The sequence below is a fragment of the Oncorhynchus nerka genome, linkage group LG22 (genome assembly GCF_034236695.1).
Source record: "Oncorhynchus nerka isolate Pitt River linkage group LG22, Oner_Uvic_2.0, whole genome shotgun sequence".
Lineage (NCBI taxonomy): Eukaryota > Metazoa > Chordata > Actinopteri > Salmoniformes > Salmonidae > Oncorhynchus > Oncorhynchus nerka.
This window is the reverse complement of record NC_088417.1, coordinates 4,688,816-4,714,342: the sequence shown is the minus strand read 5'-3', so window position 1 is coordinate 4,714,342 and position 25,527 is coordinate 4,688,816. Positions and strand designations below refer to the sequence as shown.

Here is a 25,527-nt window from a genome sequence, read left to right as displayed (position 1 = left end):
GTAACTACAGTATGTAGAGGACTGTAGTAACTACAGTATATAGAGGACTGTAGTAACTACAGTATATAGAGGCCTATAGTAACTACAGTATATAGAGGCCTATAGTAACTACTATAGTAACTACAGTATGTATAGGCCTATAGTAACTACTATAGTAACTACAGTATGTAGAGGACTGTAGTAACTACAGTATATAGAGGACTATAGTAACTACTATAGTAACTACAGTATGTAGAGGACTGTAGTAACTACAGTATATAGAGGACTGTAGTAACTACTATAGTAACTACAGTATGTAGAGGACTGTAGTAACTACTATAGTAACTACAGTATGTAGAGGACTGTAGTAACTACTATAGTAACTACAGTATGTAGAGGACTGTAGTAACTACTATAGTAACTACAGTATGTAGAGGACTGTAGTAACTACTATAGTAACTACAGTATATAGAGGCCTATAGTAACTACTATAGTAACTACAGTATGTAGAGGACTGTAGTAACTACTATAGTAACTACAGTATGTAGAGGACTATAGTAACTACAGTATGTAGAGGACTGTAGTAACTACTATAGTAACTACAGTATGTAGAGGACTGTAGTAACTACTATAGTAACTACAGTATGTAGAGGACTGTAGTAACTACTATAGTAACTACAGTATGTAGAGGACTGTAGTAACTACTATAGTAACTACAGTATGTAGAGGACTGTAGTAACTACTATAGTAACTACAGTATGTAGAATGGGTCCACCACAGCCTGTAGGTGCAGGTTGTGGCCCCGTCTGTTGTCTATACTGTGTATTGCCAACCCGGACAGTCTTTCCTGAGACATTGTGCATTATATGTCTGTTGCGCTGCAAGCAAGTGAAATGTATCCTTGAATGATGCATGCCAAGATATATGCCAGAGATAAGGGACTGTTGATATTGCAACCACACAACTCAAAACGCCGGTTCGCCAGTATGAACGAAATCACAAACCGTTTTATGTTTTTGTTTGAACCCTCAAGAACTGTTAAAGAACCGCTAAAGAACCACTAAAGAACCACTAAAGAACTGTTAACCTCTTGCTTCTACTCGGGACGCTTGCGTCCCAACTAGAGCTCTGGAAATGAAAATGCGCTACGCTAAATGCTAATAGTATTAGTTAAAACTCAAACGTTCATTAAAATACACATGCAGGGTATCGAATTAAAGCTACACTCGTTGTGAATCCAGGCAACAAGTCAGATTTTTAAAATGCTTTTCGGCGAAAGCATGAGAAACTATTATCTGATAGCACGTAACACCCCAAAAGACCCGCAGGGGACGTAAACAAAATAATTAGCATTTCGGCGTTACACAAACCGCACAATAAAATAGAAAACAGTCATTACCTTTCACCATCTTCTTTGTTGGCACTCCTAGATGTCCCATAAACACTATTGGGTCTTTATTTCGATTAAATCGGCCCATATAAAGCCAAGATGTCGTTATATGTAGACTGTGTGATAAACGAAAAAAACATTGTTTCAAAACGTAACGTCATTTTTTAAAATTCAAAAAGTCGACGATAAACTTTCACAAAACACTTCGAAATACGTTTGTAATGCAACTTTAGGTATTAGTAAACGTTAATAAGCGATAAAATTCATCAGGAGGCGATGTAAAGATCATTAGCTGTCCGTCTGGAAAAATGTCCGGCTAGAAACTCAACGAAAATATCCGGTCCTAGACCTAAGGAAATACGGTGCCCTGCATGTGTTTGACCAAGAAAAAACTCGAAGGGAAATGACAAGACTCTAGACACCGTGTGGAAGCTGTAGGTACTGCAACCTCAGTCAATTAATTGTGGTTCACCTTTATCAATGGGTTCAAGTAGCGCATGGATATATTTTCCCATTTTCAGTGATCAGTTTTTCCTGTGCTTTTCGATGTAAATGCCGTTCTGGTAAAGCCACAGCAGTGATTTAACCAGTTTTATAAACGTCTGAGTGTTTTCTATCCACACAGACTAAGCAAATGCATATACTATATTCCTGGCATGAGTAGCAGGGCGCTGAAATGTTGCGCGATTTTTAACAGAATGTTCAAAAAAGTAGAGGGTCGACGAAAAGAGGTTAAAGAACCACTAAAGAACTGTTAAAGAACCACTAAAGAACCACTAAAGAACAGTTAAAGAACCACTAAAGAACAGTTGAAGAACCACTAAAGAACCACTAAAGAACCACTAAAGAACCACTAAAGAACAGTTAAAGAACCACTAAAGAACAGTTAAAGATCCACTAAAGAACAGTTAAAAAACCACTAAAGAACCGCTAAAGAACGGTTAAAGAACCACTAAAGAACCACTAAAGAACTGTTAAAGAACCACTAAAGAACCACTAAAGAACTGTTAAAGAACCACTAAAGAACCACTAAAGAACAGTTAAAGAACCACTAAAGAACAGTTAAAGAACCACTAAAGAACCGTTAAAGAACTGTTAAAGAACCACTAAAGAACTGTTAAAGAACCACTAAAGAACCACTAAAGAACCACTAAAGAACTGTTAAAGAACCACTAAAGAACTGTTAAAGAACCACTAAAGAACCACTAAAGAACTGTTAAAGAACAGCTAAAGAACTGTTAAAGAACAGCTAAAGAACTGTTAAAGAACAGCTAAAGAACCACTAAAGAACAGTTAAAGACCCGCTAAAGAACTGTTAAAGAACCACTAAAGAACTGTTAAAGAACCACTAAAGAACCACTAAAGAACTGTTAAAGAACTGTTAAAGAACCACTAAAGAACCACTAAAGAACTGTTAAAGAACCACTAAAGAACTGTTAAAGAACCACTAAAGAACTGTTAAAGAACCACTAAAGAACTGTTAAAGAACTGTTAAAGAACCACTAAAGAACCACTAAAGAACCACTAAAGAACTGTTAAAGAACCACTAAAGAACCACTAAAGAACTGTTAAAGAACCACTAAAGAACTGTTAAAGAACTGTTAAAGAACTGTTAAAGAACCACTAAAGAACTGTTAAAGAACAGCTAAAGAACTGTTAAAGAACAGCTAAAGAACAGTTAAAGACCCGCTAAAGAACCGCTAAAGAACTGTTAAAGAACCACTAAAGAACTGTTAAAGAACTGTTAAAGAACCACTAAAGAACTGTTAAAGAACTGTTAAAGAACTGTTAAAGAACCACTAAAGAACCACTAAAGAACTGTTAAAGAACCACTAAAGAACCACTAAAGAACTGTTAAAGAACCACTAAAGAACTGTTAAAGAACCACTAAAGAACTGTTAAAGAACCACTAAAGAACTGTTAAAGAACTGTTAAAGAACTGTTAAAGAACCACTAAAGAACTGTTAAAGAACTGTTAAAGAACCACTAAAGAACCACTAAAGAACCACTAAAGAACTGTTAAAGAACCACTAAAGAACCACTAAAGAACCGTTAAAGAACCACTAAAGAACCGTTAAAGAACTGTTAAAGAACTGTTAAAGAACCACTAAAGAACTGTTAAAGAACCACTAAAGAACTGTTAAAGAACCACTAAAGAACTGTTAAAGAACCACTAAAGAACTGTTAAAGAACCACTAAAGAACCACTAAAGAACCACTAAAGAACTGTTAAAGAACCACTAAAGAACCACTAAAGAACCACTAAAGAACAGTTAAAGAACCACTAAAGAACTGTTAAAGAACCACTAAAGAACCACTAAAGAACCACTAAAGAACCACTAAAGAACAGTTAAAGAACCACTAAAGAACAGTTAAAGAACCACTAAAGAACCACTAAAGAACTGTTAAAGAACCACTAAAGAACCACTAAAGAACCACTAAAGAACAGTTAAAGAACCACTAAAGAACTGTTAAAGAACCACTAAAGAACCACTAAAGAACCACTAAAGAACCACTAAAGAACAGTTAAAGAACCACTAAAGATGATCATTTGTTTGTTATCTGTAAATACAATTCATCTCTTTCCTTAACGTGTTGAGGCCGGGAAATAAGGAGAACGAATCAATCAAAGATGCCGCAGAACTACTGCATTTGAAACACTTCTCCCTTCTGGCCAGTTTCCCTGACGTTTCTACGGCAATCAAGCTGTTTAAAACATTTACTGTCGCTGTCACTTCTACTGAGAGATGGTTTTTCTAAACTAAAACTCAAAGAACTACCTGAGTAGAATACCTAAGCGCTAGTGATTTCATTAGCGGTGACATAGCCTTGACCACAGCATCTGTTCACCAATATCCCTTTAACTTTCAATCAGTTCAGTTAGTTATTTGTTTCATTGGCACTTTGATTAGTCACATTCTTGAAACCCAAGAAACAAATATTTAGCTTCCTAGTACATATAGAATTTTAAAAAGTTTATGAATTACTATTTTGGAGGTTTACTGTAGGCTTGGAAGGCATCCAGGTTTTCATACCAACATATCGCCATCCCAGGATTTATGGTATTACCGACATAGTACACAAGGGGGCACTAAAACACAAAAACAACTCATTGGGCATCTATTACCAGCATGGAAACAAAATTAGCACCATAGCGAATTCTCATGGAGAGGAGAGGGAAGGAGAGGAGAAGAGATGAGGAGAGGAGTGGAGAAGAGAAGAGAAGAGAAGAGAGGAGAGGAGAAGAGAGGGGAGGAGAGGAGAGGAGAGGAGAGAAGAAGAGAAGAGAAGAGAAGAGAAGAGAAGAGAAGAGAAGAGAAGAGAGGAGAGGAGAGGAGAGGAGAGGAGAGGAGAGGAGAGGAGAGGAGAGGAGAGGAGAGGAGAGGAATTAGCCCCCAGTCAGTCAGAAAGGCTTAATTAAGGAGAGGAGAGGCTTTCAAGGATCTGGGAAAAAAAGTATGTCCTATGTTTAGATTTGATAACATAAGCAACAGGTTTTCTGCTTGGGAGGAGCAGGATAAAGAGACACCTCCTGAATACCTGACTGGCTGTTCCACCCACCTGGCGAATATAGAGAGCTGGCTGGACACACACACACTAAATAAGGGGCATCCTGACATTCAGAGATCATTATTTGGAAGGAAAAACAGAGAGAAAGAAACAAAGTGTGTGTGTGTATCAGTGTGTGTGTGTGTATCAGTGTGTGTGTGTGTGTGTGTATCAGTGTGTGTGTGTGTATCAGTGTGTGTGTGTGTGTGTATCAGTGTGTGTGTGTGTATCAGTGTTGTGTATCAGTGTGTGTGTATCAGTGTGTGTGTGTGTGTGTGTATCAGTGTGTGTGTGTGTGTATCAGTGTGTGTGTGTGTCGGCCTGTGTGTGTATCAGTGTGTGTGTGTGTGTATCAGTGTGTGTGTGTGTGTGTGTGTATCAGTGTGTGTGTGTGTGTGTGTGTATCAGTGTGTGTGTGTGTATCAGTGTTGTGTATCAGTGTGTGTGTGTATCAGTGTGTGTGTGTGTGTGTGTGTATCAGTGTGTGTGTGTGTGTATCAGTGTGTGTGTGTGTCGGCCTGTGTGTGTATCAGACTTCAGGTCATTAATGACGAACTGAGACAGACGAAACCCTCTGGTTTGGAGCCAAGGGCCAGTCACTGTTGAGACAGTGAGACAGACAAAACCCTCTGGTCCAGAGCCAAGGGCCAGTCACTGTTAATAAGACAGTGAGACAGACAAAACCCCAAAGCATTACCACAATAAAACCCAAACAAAACTCACCAAGACACCACCAAGACCCAACCAAGACCCCACCAAAACCCAACCAAGACCCCACCAAAACCCAACCAAGACGCCACCAAAACCCCACCAAGACGCCATATTCCCCTAATCCCTCCCCAGGTGTAGTTGGTTAGTTATCCTACCTGGTCGTGGCTGGCTTCGATGGAGCTCCCGATGCCGTGGAAAGTCATCTGTACAGGTGAGAGTGTCAGGTAGGTCATGAACTCTCTACCATTCTGACCATCGCTGTACAGCACCTGGAAGACACAGGGACAAACACACAATGACAATTACACCACTGTTCAAAGTTTGGGGTCAGTTTTTGAAAGAAAAGCACATTTTTTGTCCATTAAAATAACATCAAATTGATCAGAAATACAGTGTAGACATTGCTAATGTTGTAAATGACTATTGTAGCTGGAAACGGCAGATTTTTATGGAATATCTACATAGGAGTACAGAGGCCCGTTATCAGCAACCATCACTCCTGTGTTTCAATAAATCAAATCAAATCAAATTTTATTTGTCACATACACATGGTTAGCAGATGTTAATGCGAGTGTAGCGAAATGCTTGTGCTTCTAGTTCCGACAATGCAGTGATAACCAACAAGTAATCTAACTAACAATTCCAAAACTACTGTCTTGTACACAGTGTAAGGGGATAAGGAATATGTACATAAGGATATATGAATGAGTGATGGTACAGAGCAGCATACAGTAGATGGTATCGAGTACAGTATATACATATGAGATGAGTATGTAGACAAAGTAAACAAAGTGGCATAGTTAAAGTGGCTAGTGACATAAGAATGCAGTCGATGATCTAGAGTACAGTATATACATATGCATATGAGATGAATAGTGTAGGGTAAGTAACATTATATAAGGTAGCATTGTTTAAAGTGGCTAGTGATATATTTACATCATTTCCCATCAATTCCCATTATTAAAGTGGCTGGAGTTGGGTCAGTGTCAATGACAGTGTGTTGGCAGCAGCCACTCAATGTTAGTGGTGGCTGTTTAACAGTCTGATGGCCTTGAGATAGAAGCTGTTTTTCAGTCTCTCGGTCCCAGCTTTGATGCACCTGTACTGACCTCGCCTTCTGGATGATAGCGGGGTGAACAGGCAGTGGTTCGGTGGTTGATGTCCTTGATGATCTTTATGGCCTTCCTGTAACATCGGGTGGTGTAGGTGTCCTGGAGGGCAGGTAGTTTGCCCCGGTGATGCGTTGTGCAGACCTCACTACCCTCTGGAGAGCCTTACGGTTGAGGCGGAGCAGTTGCCGTACCAGGCGGTGATACAGCCCGCCAGGATGCTCTCGATTGTGCATCTGTAGAAGTTTGTGAGTGCTTTTGGTGACAAGCCGAATTTCTTCAGCCTCCTGAGGTTGAAGAGGCGCTGCTGCGCCTTCTTCACGATGCTGTCAGTGTGAGTGGACCAATTCAGTTTGTCTGTGATGTGTATGCCGAGGAACTTAAAACTTGCTACCCTCTCCACTACTGTCCCGTCGATGTGGATAGGGGGGTGCTCCCTCTGCTGTTTCCTGTAGTCCACAATCATCTCCTTAGTTTTGTTGACGTTGAGTGTGAGGTTATTTTCCTGACACCACACTCCGAGGGCCCTCACCTCCTCCCTGTAGGCCGTCTCGTCGTTGTTGGTAATCAAGCCTACCACTGTTGTGTCGTCCGCAAACTTGATGATTGAGTTGGAGGCGTGCGTGGCCACGCAGTCGTGGGTGAACAGGGAGTACAGGAGAGGGCTCAGAACGCACCCTTGTGGGGCCCCCGTGTTGAGGATCAGCGGGGAGGAGATGTTGTTGCCTACCCTCACCACCTGGGGGCGGCCCGTCAGGAAGTCCAGTACCCAGTTGCACAGGGCGGGGTCGAGACCCAGGGTCTCGAGCTTGATGACGAGCTTGGAGGGTACTATGGTATTGAATGCCGAGCTGTAGTCGATGAACAGCATTCTCACATAGGTATTCCTCTTGTCCAGGTGGGTTAGGGCAGTGTGCAGTGTGGTTGAGATTGCATCGTCTGTGGACCTATTTGGGCGGTAAGCAAATTGGAGTGGGTCTAGGGTGGCACATTGTGTTAGCTAATCCAAGTTTAGAATTTTAAAAGGCTAATTGATCATTAGAAAACTATTCTGCAATTATGTTAGCACAGCTGAAAACTGTTTATCTGATTAAAGAAGCAATACAACTGGCCTCCTTTAGACTAGTTGAGTATCTGGAGCATCAGCAAGTGTGGGTTCGATTACAGGCTCAAAATGGCCAGAAGCCAATAACTTTCTTCTGGAACTCGTCAGTCTATTCTTGTTCTGAGAAATGAAGGCTGTTCCATGATAAATTGTCAAGAAACTGAAGATCTCGTACAACGCTGTGTACTACTCCCTTCACAGAACAGCGCAAACTGTCTCTAACCAGAATAGAAAGAGTGGGAGGCCCCGGTGCACAACTGAGCAAGAGGACAAGTACATTAGAGTGTCTAGTTTGAGAAACAGACGGCTCACAAGTATTCAACTGGCAGCTTCATTAAATAGTACCCGCAAAACACCAGTCTCAACGTCAACAGTGAAGAGGTGTATCCGGGATGCTGGCCTTCTAGGCAGAGTTGAAAAGTGTTACGGACAGACAAATCTAAGTTTGAGGTGTTCAGATCACAAAGAAGAACATTCATGAGATGCAGAAAAAATACTGCAGGAGTGAACCATCTGTCAAACATGGTGGAGGCAATGTGATGGTCTGGGGGGCTTTGGTGGAGGCAATGTGATGGTCTGGGGGCTTTGGTGGAGGCAATGTGATGGTCTGGGGGGCTTTGGTGGAGGCAATGTGATGGTCTGGGGGCTTTGGTGGAGGCAATGTGATGGTCTGGGGGCTTTGGTGGAGGCAATGTGATGGTCTGGGGGCTTTGGTGTAGGCAATGTGATGGTCTGGGGGCTTTGGTGGAGGCAATGTGATGGTCTGGGGGGCTTTGGTGGAGGCAATGTGATGGTCTGGGGGCTTTGGTGGAGGCAATGTGATGGTCTGGGGGGCTTTGGTGGAGGCAATGTGATGGTCTGGGGGCTTTGGTGGAGGCAATGTGATGGTCTGGGGGTGCTTTGGTGGAGGCAATGTGATGGTCTGGGGGCTTTGGTGGAGGCAATGTGATGGTCTGGGGGCTTTGGTGGAGGCAATGTGATGGTCTGGGGGCTTTGGTGGAGGCAATGTGATGGTCTGGGGGCTTTGGTGGAGGCAATGTGATGGTCTGGGGGTGCTTTGGTGGAGGCAATGTGATGGTCTGGGGGCTTTGGTGGAGGCAATGTGATGGTCTGGGGGGCTTTGGTGGAGGCAATGTGATGGTCTGGGGGCTTTGGTGGAGGCAATGTGATGGTCTGGGGGGCTTTGGTGGAGGCAATGTGATGGTCTGGGGGGCTTTGGTGGAGGCAATGTGATGGTCTGGGGGCTTTGGTGGAGGCAATGTGATGGTCTGGGGGCTTTGGTGGAGGCAATGTGATGGTCTGGGGGTGCTTTGGTGGAGGCAATGTGATGGTCTGGGGGCTTTGGTGTAGGCAATGTGATGGTCTGGGGGCTTTGGTGGAGGCAATGTGATGGTCTGGGGGCTTTGGTGGAGGCAATGTGATGGTCTGGGGGCTTTGGTGGAGGCAATGTGATGGTCTGGGGGCTTTGGTGGAGGCAATGTGATGGTCTGGGGGCTTTGGTGTAGGCAATGTGATGGTCTGGGGGGCTTTGGTGGAGGCAATGTGATGGTCTGGGGGCTTTGGTGTAGGCAATGTGATGGTCTGGGGGCTTTGGTGGAGGCAATGTGATGGTCTGGGGGGCTTTGGTGGAGGCAATGTGATGGTCTGGGGGGGCTTTGGTGGAGGCAATGTGATGGTCTGGGGGCTTTGGTGGAGGCAATGTGATGGTCTGGGGGGCTTTGGTGGAGGCAATGTGATGGTCTGGGGGCTTTGGTGTAGGCAATGTGATGGTCTGGGGGCTTTGGTAGAGGCAATGTGATGGTCTGGGGGGGCTTTGGAGGAGGCAATGTGATGGTCTGGGGGGGCTTTGGTGGAGGCAATGTGATGGCCTGGGGGGGCTTTGGTGGAGGCAATGTGATGGTCTGGGGGTGCTTTGGTGGTGGTAATGTGGGAGATTTGTACAGGGTAAAAGGGATCTTGAAGAAGGAAGGCTATCACTCCATTTTGCAACACCATTCCATACCCTGTGGACAGCGCTTAATTGGAGCCAATTTCCTCCTACAACAGGACAATGACCCAAAGCACAGCTCCAAACTATGTAATGACTATTTAGTGAAGAAGCAGTCAGCTGGTATTCTGTCTATAATGAAGTGGCCAACACAGTCACCGGATCTCAACCCTATTGAGCTGTTGTGGGAGCAGCTTGACCGTATGGTACGTAAGAAGTGCCCATCAAGCCAGTCCAACTGGTGGGAGGTGCTTCAGGAAGCAGGGGGTGAAATCTCTTCAGATCACCTCAACAAATTAACAACTAGAAGCCATCAGGCCAATCCATCTGGTGGGAGGTGCTTCAGGAAGCAGGGGGTGAAATCTCTTCAGATTACCTCAACAAATTGACAACTAGAAGCCATCAGGCCAATCCAACTTGTGGGAGGTGCTTCAGGAAGCATGGGGTGAAATCTCTTCAGATTACCTCAACAAATTGACAACTAGAAGCCATCAGGCCAATCCAACTTGTGGGAGGTGCTTCAGGAAGCATGGGGTGAAATCTCTTCAGATTATCTCAACAAATTAACAACTAGAAGCCAAAGCTCTGCAAGGCTGCAATTGCTGCAAATGGAGGATTCTTTGACGAAAGCAAAGTTTCTATAACATTCAGCCCCCAACCATGCAATCTCCATAGACAAACATTGGCAGTAGAATGGCCTTACTGAAGAGCTCAGTGACTTTCAACGTGGCACCGTCATAAGATGCCACCATTCCAACAAGTCAGTTCGTCAAATTTCTGCCCTGCTAAAGGTGAATGGAAGCAAGTCCCCGCAGCAATGTTCCAACATCTAGTGGAAAGCCTTCCCAGAAGAGTGGAGGCTGTTACAGCAGCAAAGGGTGAGGGAGGGGGGGGGACCAACTCCATATTAAATGGACATGGTTTTGGATTGTAATGTTAGACCAGCAGGTGTCCACATATTTCAGCTGTTCACCTTCAGATGAATCCCTGTGACACTTGCGGTGGTCGTAGAGCAGAACGGGTCAGATGCTTCAGACGTTTTCATTCGGGAAGATAATGACATGAGAAGCTGTAGCTCTGCCACTTTCTACCGCAGATGTGGAAGGCTAACGTAAACAGAACAGTGAGGGTAAGGGTGGGTTGAGATGTAGCCCACTCAGAACAAACATCTCTCTAGTTTAACATGACGGATGTGGTGGATCGAGAGACACAACCTCATGCAACAACAGATATCTCTAGTTTAACCTGACGGATGTGGTGGATCGAGAGAGACACAACCTCATGCAACAACAGATATCTCTAGTTTAACCTGACGGATGTGGTGGATCGAGAGAGACACAACCTCATGCAACAACAGATATCTCTAGTTTAACCCGGTGGGTTTTAAGATGGACGCCTTTTGATGCGTCAGTAGACTCTAGGGAGATAAGAAAGAGACATGGTTTGTTCTGACTTCCCAGTTCCAGTCTGGTTTTAACACTGTACAGCTGCTATGCCCTTACTAACTCTGATTAGTAACATAGTCCTGTATATCACACACTCCACTGAATCCTCATAGGACAAATAAACATTGATCTGATATAATATATTCATTCACTAAATATTGTGTGTGACCTTCCACACCAGAGGGAACCTGAAACATCCCAGCAGAGAGAACAGACCAGAGGGATCCTGAAACATCCCAGCAGAGAGAACAGACCAGAGGGATCCTGAAACATCCCAGCAGAGAGAACAGACCAGAGGGATCCTGAAACATCCCAGCAGAGAGAACAGACCAGAGGGATCCTGAAACATCCCAGCAGAGAGAACAGACCAGAGGGATCCTGAAACATCCCAGCAGAGAGAACAGACCAGAGGGATCCTGAAACATCCCAGCAGAGAGAACAGACCAGAGGGATCCTGAAACATCCCAGCAGAGAGAACAGACCAGAGGGATCCTGAAACATCCCAGCAGAGAGAACAGACCAGAGGATCCTGAAACATCCCAGCAGAGAGAACAGACCAGAGGGATCCTGAAACATCCCAGCAGAGAGAACAGACCAGAGGGATCCTGAAACATCCCAGCAGAGAGAACAGACCAGAGGGATCCTGAAACATCCCAGCAGAGAGAACAGACCAGAGGGATCCTGAAACATCCCAGCAGAGAGAACAGACCAGAGGTATCCTGAAACATCCCAGCAGAGAACAGACCAGAGGTATCCTGAAACATCCCAGCAGAGAGAACAGACCAGAGGGATCCTGAAACATCCCAGCAGAGAGAACAGACCAGAGGGATCCTGAAACATCCCAGCAGAGAGAACAGCCCAGAGGGATCCTGAAACATCCCAGAGAGAGAACAGACCAGAGGGATCCTGAAACATCCCAGCAGAGAGAACAGACAGGTATCCTGAAACATCCAAGCAGAGAGAACAGACCAGAGGGATCCTGAAACATCCCAGCAGAGAGAACAGACCAGAGGGATCCTGAAACATCCCAGCAGAGAGAACAGACCAGAGGGATCCTGAAACATCCCAGCAGAGAGAACAGACCAGAGGGATCCTGAAACATCCAGAGCAGAGAGAACAGACCAGAGGTATCCTGAAACATCCCAGCAGAGAGAACAGACCAGAGGGATCCTGAAACATCCCAGCAGAGAGAACAGACCAGAGGGATCCTGAAACATCCCAGCAGAGAGAACAGACCAGAGGATCCTGAAACATCCCAGCAGAGAGAACAGACCAGAGGGATCCTGAAACATCCCAGCAGAGAGAACAGACCAGAGGGATCCTGAAACATCCCAGCAGAGAGAACAGACCAGAGGGATCCTGAAACATCCCAGCAGAGAGAACAGACCAGAGGGATCCTGAAACATCCCAGCAGAGAACAGACCAGAGGGATCCTGAAACATCCCAGCAGAGAGAACAGACCAGAGGGATCCTGAAACATCCCAGCAGAGAGAACAGACCAGAGGGATCCTGAAACATCCCAGCAGAGAACAGACCAGAGGGATCCTGAAACATCCCCAGCAGAGAGAACAGACCAGAGGGATCCTGAAACATCCCAGCAGAGAGAACAGACCAGAGGGATCCTGAAACATCCCAGCAGAGAGAACAGACCAGAGGGATCCTGAAACATCCCAGCAGAGAGAACAGACCAGAGGGATCCTGAAACATCCCAGCAGAGAGAACAGACCAGAGGGATCCTGAAACATCCCAGCAGAGAGAACAGACCAGAGGGATCCTGAAACATCCCAGCAGAGAGAACAGACCAGAGGGATCCTGAAACATCCCAGCAGAGAGAACAGACCAGAGGGATCCTGAAACATCCCAGCAGAGAGAACAGACCAGAGGGATCCTGAAACATCCCAGCAGAGAGAACAGACCAGAGGGATCCTGAAACATCCCAGCAGAGAGAACAGACCAGAGGGATCCTGAAACATCCCAGCAGAGAGAACAGACCAGAGGATCCTGAAACATCCCAGCAGAGAGAACAGACCCTGAAACATCCCAGAGGGATCCTGAAACATCCCAGCAGAGAGAACAGACCAGAGGATCCTGAAACATCCCAGCAGAGAGAACAGACCAGAGGGATCCTGAAACATCCCAGCAGAGAGAACAGACCAGAGGATCCTGAAACATCCCAGCAGAGAGAACAGACCAGAGGGATCCTGAAACATCCCAGCAGAGAGAACAGACCAGAGGGATCCTGAAACATCCCAGCAGAGAGAACAGACCAGAGGGATCCTGAAACATCCCAGCAGAGAGAACAGACCAGAGGTATCCTGAAACATCCCAGCAGAGAGAACAGACCAGAGGGATCCTGAAACATCCCAGCAGAGAGAACAGACCAGAGGATCCTGAAACATCCCAGCAGAGAGAACAGACCAGAGGGATCCTGAAACATCCCAGCAGAGAGAACAGACCAGAGGTATCCTGAAACATCCCAGCAGAGAGAACAGACCAGAGGGATCCTGAAACATCCCAGCAGAGAGAACAGACCAGAGGGATCCTGAAACATCCCAGCAGAGAGAACAGACCAGAGGTATCCTGAAACATCCCAGCAGAGAGAACAGACCAGAGGGATCCTGAAACATCCCAGCAGAGAGAACAGACCAGAGGGATCCTGAAACATCCCAGCAGAGAGAACAGACCAGAGGGATCCTGAAACATCCCAGCAGAGAGAACAGACCAGAGGTATCCTGAAACATCCCAGCAGAGAGAACAGACCAGAGGGATCCTGAAACATCCCAGCAGACCAGAGAACAGACCAGAGGGATCCTGAAACATCCCAGCAGAGAGAACAGACCAGAGGGATCCCAGCAGAGAGAACAGAAACATCCCAGCAGAGAGAACAGACCAGAGGGATCCTGAAACATCCCAGCAGAGAGAACAGACCAGAGGGATCCTGAAACATCCCAGCAGAGAGAACAGACCAGAGGGATCCTGAAACATCCCAGCAGAGAGAACAGACCAGAGGGATCCTGAAACATCCCAGCAGAGAGAACAGACCAGAGGGATCCTGAAACATCCCACAGAGAGAACAGACCCCTGAAACATCCCAGCAGAGAGAACAGACCAGAGGGATCCTGAAACATCCCAGCAGAGAGAACAGACCAGAGGGATCCTGAAACATCCCAGCAGAGAGAACAGACCAGAGGGATCCTGAAACATCCCAGCAGAGAGAACAGACCAGAGGGATCCTGAAACATCCCAGCAGAGAGAACAGACCAGAGGATCCTGAAACATCCCAGCAGAGAGAACAGACCAGAGGGATCCTGAAACATCCCAGCAGAGAGAACAGACCAGAGGGATCCTGAAACATCCCAGCAGAGAGAACAGACCAGAGGGATCCTGAAACATCCCAGCAGAGAGAACAGACCAGAGGGATCCTGAAACATCCCAGCAGAGAGAGGGATCAGCAGAGAGAACAGACCAGAGGATCCTGAAACATCCCAGCAGAGAGAACAGACCAGAGGGATCCTGAAACATCCCAGCAGAGAGAACAGACCAGAGGGATCCTGAAACATCCCAGCAGAGAGAACAGACCAGAGGGATCCTGAAACATCCCAGCAGAGAGAACAGACCAGAGGATCCTGAAACATCCCAGCAGAGAGAACAGACCAGAGGATCCTGAAACATCCCAGCAGAGAGAACAGACCAGAGGGATCCTGAAACATCCCAGCAGAGAGAACAGACCAGAGGGAAACATCCCAGCAGAGAACAGACCAGAGGATCCTGAAACATCCCAGCAGAGAGAACAGACCAGAGGATCCTGAAACATCCCAGCAGAGAGAACAGACCAGAGGGATCCTGAAACATCCCAGCAGAGAGAACAGACCAGAGGGATCCTGAAACATCCCAGAGAGAACAGACCAGAGGGATCCTGAAACATCCCAGCAGAGAGAACAGACCAGAGGGATCCTGAAACATCCCAGCAGAGAGAACAGACCAGAGGGATCCTGAAACATCCCAGCAGAGAGAACAGACCAGAGGTATCCTGAAACATCCCAGCAGAGAGAACAGACCAGAGGATCCTGAAACATCCCAGCAGAGAGAACAGACCAGAGGGATCCTGAAACATCCCAGCAGAGAGAACAGACCAGACCAGAGGGATCCTGAAACATCCCAGCAGAGAGAACAGACCAGAGGGATCCTGAAACATCCCAGCAGAGAGAACAGACCAGAGGGATCCTGAAACATCCCAGCAGAGAGAACAGACCAGAGGGATCCTGAAACATCCCAGCAGAGAGAACAGACCAGAGGGATCCTGAAACATCCCAGCAGAGAGAACAGACCAGAGGGATCCTGAAACATCCCAGCAGAGAGAACAGACCAGAGGGATCCTGAAACATCCCAGCAGAGAGAACAGACCAGAGGGATCCTGAAACATCCCAGCAGAGAGAACAGACCAGAGGGATCCTGAAACATCCCAGCAGAGAGAACAGACCAGAGGGATCCTGAAACATCCCAGCAGAGAGAACAGACCAGAGGGATCCTGAAACATCCCAGCAGAAACAGACCAGAGGGATCCCAAACATCAGCAGAGAACAGCCCAGAGGGATCCTGAAACATCCCAGCAGAGAGAACAGACCAGAGGATCCTGAAACATCCCAGCAGAGAGAACAGACCAGAGGGATCCTGAAACATCCCAGCAGAGAGAACAGACCAGAGGGATCCTGAAACATCCCAGCAGAGAGAACAGACCAGAGCAGAGAGAACAGACCTCCTGAAACATCCCAGCAGAGAGAGAGGACAGACCAGAGGGATCCTGAAACATCCCAGCAGAGAGAACAGACCAGAGGGATCCTGAAACATCCCAGCAGAGAGAACAGACCAGAGGGATCCTGAAACATCCCAGCAGAGAGAACAGACCAGAGGGATCCTGAAACATCCCAGCAGAGAGAAACAGACCAGAGGGATCCTGAAACATCCCAGCAGAGAGAACAGACCAGAGGGATCCTGAAACATCCCAGCAGAGAGAACAGACCAGAGGGATCCTGAAACATCCCAGCAGAGAGAACAGACCAGAGGGATCCTGAAACATCCCAGCAGAGAGAACAGACCAGAGGGATCCTGAAACATCCCAGCAGAGAGAACAGACCAGAGGGATCCTGAAACATCCCAGCAGAGAGAACAGACCAGAGGGATCCTGAAACATCCCAGCAGAGAGAACAGACCAGAGGATCCTGAAACATCCCAGCAGAGAGAACAGACCAGAGGATCCTGAAACATCCCAGCAGAGAGAACAGACCAGAGGTATCCTGAAACATCCCAGCAGAGAGAACAGACCAGAGGGATCCTGAAACATCCCAGCAGAGAGAACAGACCAGAGGGATCCTGAAACATCCCAGCAGAGAGAACAGACCAGAGGGATCCTGAAACATCCCAGCAGAGAGAACAGACCAGAGGGATCCTGAAACATCCCAGCAGAGAGAACAGACCAGAGGGATCCTGGAAACATCCCAGCAGAGAGAACAGACCAGAGGGATCCTGAAACATCCCAGCAGAGAGAACAGACCAGAGGGATCCTGAAACATCCCAGCAGAGAGAACAGACCAGAGGGATCCTGAAACATCCCAGCAGAGAGAACAGACCAGAGGGATCCTGAAACATCCCAGCAGAGAGAACAGACCAGAGGGATCCTGAAACATCCCAGCAGAGAGAACAGACCAGAGGGATCCTGAAACATCCCAGCAGAGAACAGACCAGAGGGATCCTGAAACATCCCAGCAGAGAGAACAGACCAGAGGGATCCTGAAACATCCCAGCAGAGAGAACAGACCAGAGGGATCCTGAAACATCCCAGCAGAGAGAACAGACCAGAGGGATCCTGAAACATCCCAGCAGAGAGAACAGACCAGAGGGATCCTGAAACATCCCAGCAGAGAGAACAGACCAGAGGATCCTGAAACATCCCAGCAGAGAGAACAGACCAGAGGGATCCTGAAACATCCCAGCAGAGAGAACAGACCAGAGGGATCCTGAAACATCCCAGCAGAGAGAACAGACCAGAGGGATCCTGAAACATCCCAGCAGAGAGAACAGACCAGAGGGATCCTGAAACATCCCAGCAGAGAGAACAGACCAGAGGGATCCTGAAACATCCCAGCAGAGAGAACAGACCAGAGATCCTGGAGAGAGAACAGACCAGAGGTCCTGAAACATCCCAGCAGAGAGAACAGACCAGAGGGATCCTGAAACATCCCAGCAGAGAGAACAGACCAGAGGGATCCTGAAACATCCCAGCAGAGAGAACAGACCAGATCCTGGGATCCTGAAACATCCCAGCAGAGAGAACAGACCAGAGGATCCTGAAACATCCCAGCAGAGAGAACAGACCAGAGGGATCCTGAAACATCCCAGCAGAGAGAACAGACCAGAGGGATCCTGAAACATCCCAGCAGAGAGAACAGACCAGAGGATCCTGAAACATCCCAGCAGAGAACAGACCAGAGGGATCCTGAAACATCCCAGCAGAGAGAACAGACCAGAGGGATCCTGAAACATCCCAGCAGAGAGAACAGACCAGAGGGATCCTGAAACATCCCAGCAGAGAGAACAGACCAGAGGGATCCTGAAACATCCCAGCAGAGAGACAGACCAGAGGGATCCTGAAACATCCCAGCAGAGAGAACAGACCAGAGGGATCCTGAAACATCCCAGCAGAGAGAACAGACCAGAGGGATCCTGAAACATCCCAGCAGAGAGAACAGACCAGAGGATCCTGAAACATCCCAGCAGAGAGAACAGACCAGAGGGATCCTGAAACATCCCAGCAGAGAGAACAGACCAGAGGATCCTGGCAGAGAAACAGACCAGAGGGATCCTGAAACATCCCAGCAGAGAGAACAGACCAGAGGGATCCTGAAACATCCCAGCAGAGAGAACAGACCAGAGGGATCCTGAAACATCCCAGCAGAGAGAACAGACCAGAGGGAACCTGAAACATCCCAGCAGAGAGAACAGACCAGAGGGATCCTGAAACATCCCAGCAGAGAGAACAGACCAGAGGGATCCTGAGAACATCCAGAGGATCAGCAGAGAGAACAGACCAGAGGGAACCTGAAACATCCCAGCAGAGAGAACAGACCAGAGGGATCCTGAAACATCCCAGCAGAGAGAACAGACCAGAGGGATCCTGAAACATCCCAGCAGAGAGAACAGACCAGAGGGATCCTGAAACATCCCAGCAGAGAGAACAGACCAGAGGGATCCTGAAACATCCCAGCAGAGAGAACAGACCAGAGGGATCCTGAAACATCCCAGCAGAGAGAACAGACCAGAGGTATCCTGAAACATCCCAGCAGAGAGAACAGACCAGAGGTATCCTGAAACATCCCAGCAGAGAGAACAGACCAGAGGTATCCTGAAACATCCCAGCAGAGAGAACAGACCAGAGGGATCCTGAAACATCCCAGCAGAGAGAACAGACCAGAGGGATCCTGAAACATCCCAGCAGAGAGAACATCCCAGTTATGATGACCGGGAACAACACTGGTTATATTCCTAACAAAGTGACTACGGGCGAAATGGTACCCTATTCCCTACATAGTGCACTATTTTTTAAAACCAGGGTCCATCAAAAGTAGTGTGCCAAGTAGGGAATAGGGTGCCATTTGGGAAGGGGGTGCTGTGCCAACGTCAGGTCCACGGCTCAGGGGACATAACAATAGCTTTACAATAGTTATAGTTTTACAATAGTTATAGTTTTACAATAGTTATAGTTTTACAATAGTTATAGCTTTACAATAGTTATAGTTTTACAATAGTTATAGCTTTACAATAGTTATAGCTTTACAATAGTTATAGCTTTACAATAGTTATAGTTTTACAATAGTTATAGCTTTACAATAGTTATAGTTTTACAATAGTTATAGCTTTACAATAGTTATAGTTTTACAATAGTTATAGTTTTACAATAGTTATCCATCCAGCATCACATTAAATGTTATTACCATCCATTTACACAACATTTACAATACAGCACTTACCCTTGTGGCCCACATGATGGTAAAGGGTCAGGTGTGCAAACACACACACACACGCACACACACACACGCACACACGAAACACACACACACACACACGCACACACACACACGAAACACACGCACGCACATACACACACACACACACACACACACACACACACGCACACACACACACACACACACACACTTAAACACACTTAAACACAAACACACTTAAACACACTTAAACACAAACACACTCTCTTGTATAAACACACACACTCTGAGCCATCCACATGTCTCTAGCGTGTCAAGCCTGGCACGTAGCGTTGCTTAGCAAGGCTGATTTAACGATTGACAAGGCCACCATGTAGCAGGGAGCCTGTGTGTCGAGCCAGAGACAGCATATCATCCCCCGTCTGATTCATACCACACAATAAACACTGTTTTCAGAGGTCTCTGTGTGTGTTGTGAGATATCGGGGTGTTTTCAGATGTCTCTGTGTGTGTTGTGAGATATCGGGGTGTTTTCAGATGTCTCTATGTGTTTTCAGATGTCTCTGTGTGTTTTCAGATGTCTCTGTGTGTTTTCAGAGGTCTCTGTGTGTGTGTTTTCAGATATCTGTCTCTTTTCAGAGGTCTACACCACTCATATCAAACAGACTGGGGAGAGGGAGGGGGGGGAGAGAGAGAGGGAGAGAAGGAGAGAGAGAGAGAGGGGGGGAGAGAGAGGAGAGATATGTATTTTCAATGCAGATAATCAGATAAACAGAGGAGAACAGAGGAGAACAGAGGAGAACAGAGGAGAACAGAGGAGAACAGAGGAGAATAGAGGAGAACAGAGGAGAACAGAGGAGAATAGAGGAGAACAGAGGAGAACAGAGGAGAGAACAGAGGAGAACAGAGGAGAACAGAGGAGACCAGAGGAGAACAGAGGAGAACAGAGGAGAACAGAGGAGAACAGAGGAGACCAGAGGAGAACAGAGGAGAACAGAGGAGACCAGAGGAGAACAGAGGAGAACAGAGGAGAACAGAGGAGAATAGAGGAGAACAGAGGAGAACAGAGGAGAACAGAGGAGAATAGAGAGGAGAACAGAGGAGAACAGAGGAGAACAGAGGAGAATAGAGGAGAACAGAGGAGAACAGAGGAGACCAGAGGAGACCAGAGGAGAACAGAGGAGAACAGAGGGAGAACAGAGGGAGAACAGAGGAGACCAGAGGAGAACAGAGGAGAACAGAGGAGAACAGAGGAGAACAGAGAGAGAATAGAGGAGAACAGAGGAGAACAGAGGAGAACAGAGGAGAATAGAGGAGAACAGAGGAGAACAGAGGAGAACAGAGGAGAATAGAGGAGAACAGAGGAGAACAGAGGAGAACAGAGGAGAACAGAGGAGAACAGAGGAGACCAGAGGAGAACAGAGGAGAACAGAGGAGAACAGAGGAGAACAGAGGAGACCAGAGGAGAACAGAGGAGAACAGAGGAGAACAGAGGAGACCAGAGGAGAACAGAGGAGAACAGAGGGAGAACAGAGGAGAATAGAGGAGAACAGAGGAGAACAGAGGAGAACAGAGGAGAACAGAGGAGAACAGAGGAGAATAGAGGAGAACAGAGGAGAACAGAGAGAACAGAGGAGAATAGAGGAGAACAGAGGAGAACAGAGGAGAACAGAGGAGAACAGAGGAGAATAGAGGAGAATAGAGGAGAACAGAGGAGAACAGAGGAGAACAGAGGAGAACAGAGGGAGAATAGAGGAGACCAGAGGAGAACAGAGGAGACCAGAGGAGAACAGAGGAGAACAGAGGAGAATAGAGGAGAACAGAGGAGAACAGAGGAGAATAGAGGAGAATAGAGGAGAACAGAGGAGAACAGAGGAGAATAGAGGAGACCAGAGGAGAACAGAGGAGAACAGAGGAGAACAGAGGAGAATAGAGGAGAATAGAGGAGAACAGAGGAGAACAGAGGAGAACAGAGGAGAATAGAGGAGAACAGAGGAGAACAGAGGAGACCAGAGGAGAACAGAGGAGAACAGAGGAGAATAGAGGAGAACAGAGGAGAACAGAGGAGAACAGAGGAGAACAGAGGAGAATAGAGGAGAACAGAGGAGAATAGAGGAGAACAGAGGAGAACAGAGGAGAACAGGAGACCAGAGGAGAACAGAGGAGAATAGAGGAGAATAGAGGAGAACAGAGGAGAACAGAGGAGAATAGAGGAGAACAGAGGAGAATAGAGGAGAACAGAGGAGAACAGAGGAGAACAGGAGACCAGAGGAGAACAGAGGAGAATAGAGGAGAATAGAGGAGAACAGAGGAGAACAGAGGAGAACAGAGGAGAACAGGAGACCAGAGGAGAACAGAGGAGAATAGAGGAGAATAGAGGAGAACAGAGGAGAACAGAGGAGAACAGAGGAGAATAGAGGAGAACAGAGGAGAACAGAGGAGAATAGAGGAGAACAGAGGAGAACAGAGGAGAACAGAGGAGAATAGAGGAGAACAGAGGAGAACAGAGGAGAATAGAGGATAACAGAGGAGAACAGAGGAGACCAGAGGAGAACAGAGGAGACCAGAGGAGAACAGAGGAGAACAGAGGAGAATAGAGGAGAACAGAGGAGAACAGAGAACAGAGGAGAACAGAGGAGAATAGAGGAGAACAGAGGAGAACAGAGAACAGAGGAGACCAGAGGAGAACAGAGGAGAATAGAGGAGAATAGAGGAGAACAGAGGAGACCAGAGGAGAACAGAGAATAGAGGAGAACAGAGGAGAACAGAGGAGAACAGAGGAGAATAGAGGAGAATAGAGGAGAACAGAGGAGAACAGAGGAGAATAGAGGAGACCAGAGGAGAACAGAGGAGAACAGAGGAGAACAGAGGAGAATAGAGGAGAATAGAGGAGAACAGAGGAGAACAGAGGAGAACAGAGGAGAACAGAGGAGAATAGAGGAGAACAGAGGAGAACAGAGGAGACCAGAGGAGAACAGAGGAGAACAGAGGAGAATAGAGGAGAACAGAGGGAGAACAGAGGAGAACAGAGGAGAACAGAGAGGAGAACAGAGGAGAATAGAGGAGAACAGAGGAGAATAGAGGAGAACAGAGGAGAACAGAGGAGAACAGGAGACCAGAGGAGAACAGAGGAGAATAGAGGAGAATAGAGGAGAACAGAGGAGAACAGAGGAGAATAGAGGAGAACAGAGGAGAATAGAGGAGAACAGAGGAGAACAGAGGAGAACAGGAGACCAGAGGAGAACAGAGGAGAATAGAGGAGAATAGAGGAGAACAGAGGAGAACAGAGGAGAACAGAGGAGAACAGGAGACCAGAGGAGAACAGAGGGAGAATAGAGGAGAATAGAGGAGAACAGAGGAGAACAGAGGAGAACAGAGGAGAATAGAGGAGAACAGAGGAGAACAGAGGAGAATAGAGGAGAACAGAGGAGAACAGAGGAGAACAGAGGAGAATAGAGGAGAACAGAGGAGAACAGAGGAGAATAGAGGATAACAGAGGAGAACAGAGGAGACCAGAGGAGAACAGAGGAGACCAGAGGAGAACAGAGGAGAACAGAGGAGAATAGAGGAGAACAGAGGAGAACAGAGAACAGAGGAGAACAGAGGAGAATAGAGGAGAACAGAGGAGAACAGAGAACAGAGGAGACCAGAGGAGAACAGAGGAGAATAGAGGAGAATAGAGGAGAACAGAGGAGACCAGAGGAGAACAGAGAACAGAGGAGAACAGAGGAGACCAGAGGAGAACAGAGGAGAACAGAGGAGAATAGAGGAGAACAGAGGAGAATAGAGGAGAACAGAGGAGAACAGAGGAGAACAGAGGAGAATAGAGGAGAACAGAGGAGAACAGAGGAGAACAGAGGAGAATAGAGGAGAACAGAGGAGAACAGAGGAGAACAGAGGAGAATAGAGGATAACAGAGGAGAACAGAGGAGAATAGAGGAGAACAGAGGAGAACAGAGGAGAATAGAGGAGAACAGAGGAGAACAGAGGAGAATAGAGGAGAACAGAGGAGACCAGAGGAGAACAGAGGAGAATATAGGAGAATAGAGGAGAACAGAGGAGAATAGAGGAGAACAGAGGAGAACAGAGGAGAACAGAGGAGAATAGAGGAGAACAGAGGAGAATAGAGGAGAATAGAGGAGACCAGAGGAGAACAGAGGAGAATAGAGGAGAACAGAGGAGACCAGAGGAGAATAGAGGAGAATAGAGGAGAACAGAGGAGAACAGAGGAGAATAGAGGAGACCAGAGGAGAATAGAGGAGACCAGAGGAGAACAGAGGAGAATAGAGGAGAACAGAGGAGAACAGAGGAGAATAGAGGAGACCAGAGGAGAACAGAGGAGAACAGAGGAGAACAGAGAGAGAATAGAGGAGAATAGAGGAGACCAGAGGAGAACAGAGGAGAATAGAGGAGAATAGAGGAGAATAGAGGAGAATAGAGGAGAACAGAGGAGAACAGAGGAGAATAGAGGAGACCAGAGGAGAACAGAGGAGAATAGAGGAGAATAGAGGAGAACAGAGGAGAATAGAGGAGAATAGAGGAGAACAGAGGAGAATAGAGGAGAATAGAGGAGAACAGAGGAGAACAGAGGAGAACAGAGGAGAACAGAGGAGAACAGAGGAGAACAGAGGAGAATAGAGGAGAACAGAGGAGAATAGAGGAGAACAGAGGAGAACAGAGGAGAACAGAGGAGAACAGAGGAGAATAGAGGAGAATAGAGGAGAACAGAGGAGAATAGAGGAGAATAGAGGAGACCAGAAGTGTGGGTTGTATTTACAATGGTGCTCTTCACTGCTGTGATGTAACACTGGTATTTCACCCAGTAGATATGAGAGTTTGTCAAAACTGGGTTTGTTTTCTAATTCTTTGTGGATCTGTGTAATCTGAGGGAAATATGTCTCTCTAATATGGTCATACATTGGGCAGGAGGTTAGGAAGTGCAGCCCAGTTTCCACCTCATTTTTTGGGCAGTGAGCACATAGCCTGTCTTCTCTTGAGAGCCATGTCTGCCTACGGCGGCCTTTCTCAATAGCAAGGCTATGCTCACTGAGTCTGTACATAGTCAAAGCTTTCTTTAAGTTTGGGTCAGTCACAGTGGTCAGGTATTCTGCTACAGCGAACTCTTACTTTGGATATTTACAATATGAAAATAATAAGAATCAATATTGTCACCGGGACAACAGTAACCAAGGGTCAAAACAACCATACACTGAACAATAACAATAAACATACAGTAGAGAACATGTGCAGGTTGATTGGTCTGTCAGACACTGTCCCTCATCTTATGGCAGGCAGCAATGTAGTGCGCTGCCAACCCACAGCTCTCTGCGTCCTCCCCCAACAGGACGGGTAGCCTATCCTCATCAGAGAGGTCTTTGAAACCTTGAATAAGGGTTTCAATTTTGGGGAAATGACACTCTCTAATTGTTTTATATTTTTGACATTTTGTCAGGAAACGTAGCTCCGTCTCAGGTTCTGCTGTGGTGCAGTGGTTGCACAGCCTCTCCTCTACAGGGAGCCAGGTTCTGCTGTGGTGCAGTGGTTGCACAGCCTTTCCTCTACAGGGAGCCAGGTTCTGCTGTGGTCCAGTGGTTGCACAGCCTTTCCTCTACAGGGAGCCAGGTTCTGCTGTGGTGCAGTGGTTGCACAGCCTTTCCTCTACAGGGAGCCAGGTTCTGCTGTGGTGCAGTGGTTGCACAGCCTTTCCTCTACAGGGAGCCAGGTTCTGCTGTGGTGCAGTGGTTGTACACAGCCTTTCCTCTACAGGGAGCCAGGTTCTGCTGTGGTGCAGTAGTTGCACAGCCTTTCCTCTACAGGGAGCCAGGTTCTGCTGTGGTCCAGTGGTTGCACAGCCTTTCCTCTACAGGGAGCCAGGTTCTGCTGTGGTGCAGTGGTTGCACAGCCTTTCCTCTACAGGAGCCAGGTTCTGATGTTGGGCAGTGGTTACACAGCCTTTCCTCTACAGGAGCCAGGTTCTGCTGTGGTGCAGTGGTTGCACAGCCTTTCCTCTACAGGGAGCCAGGTTCTGCTGTGGTGCAGTGGTTGCAGAGCCTTTCCTCTACAGGGAGCCAGGTTCTGCTGTGGTTGCACAGCCTTTCCTCTACAGGGAGCCAGGTTCTGCTGTGGTGCAGTGGTTACACAGCCTTTCCTCTACAGGGAGCCAGGTTCTGCTGTGGTGCAGTGGTTGTACAGCCTTTCCTCTACAGGGAGCCAGGTTCTGCTGTGGTCCAGTGGTTGTACAGCCTTTCCTCTAC

The 25,527-nt window shown here is 47.1% G+C and overlaps 1 protein-coding gene across 1 annotated transcript in view; it reads right to left on the bottom strand.

The window, feature by feature from the left end:
• stau2 (staufen double-stranded RNA binding protein 2) overlaps window positions 1–25,527 on the bottom strand; it is a 546,241-nt gene that overhangs the window by 135,914 nt on the left and 384,800 nt on the right. Inside the window, exon 16 of the mRNA XM_065006870.1 lies at window positions 5,784–5,897. Within this exon, the coding sequence (XP_064862942.1) occupies window positions 5,784–5,897 (114 nt within the window). The remainder of the gene's footprint in view (window positions 1–5,783; window positions 5,898–25,527) is intronic.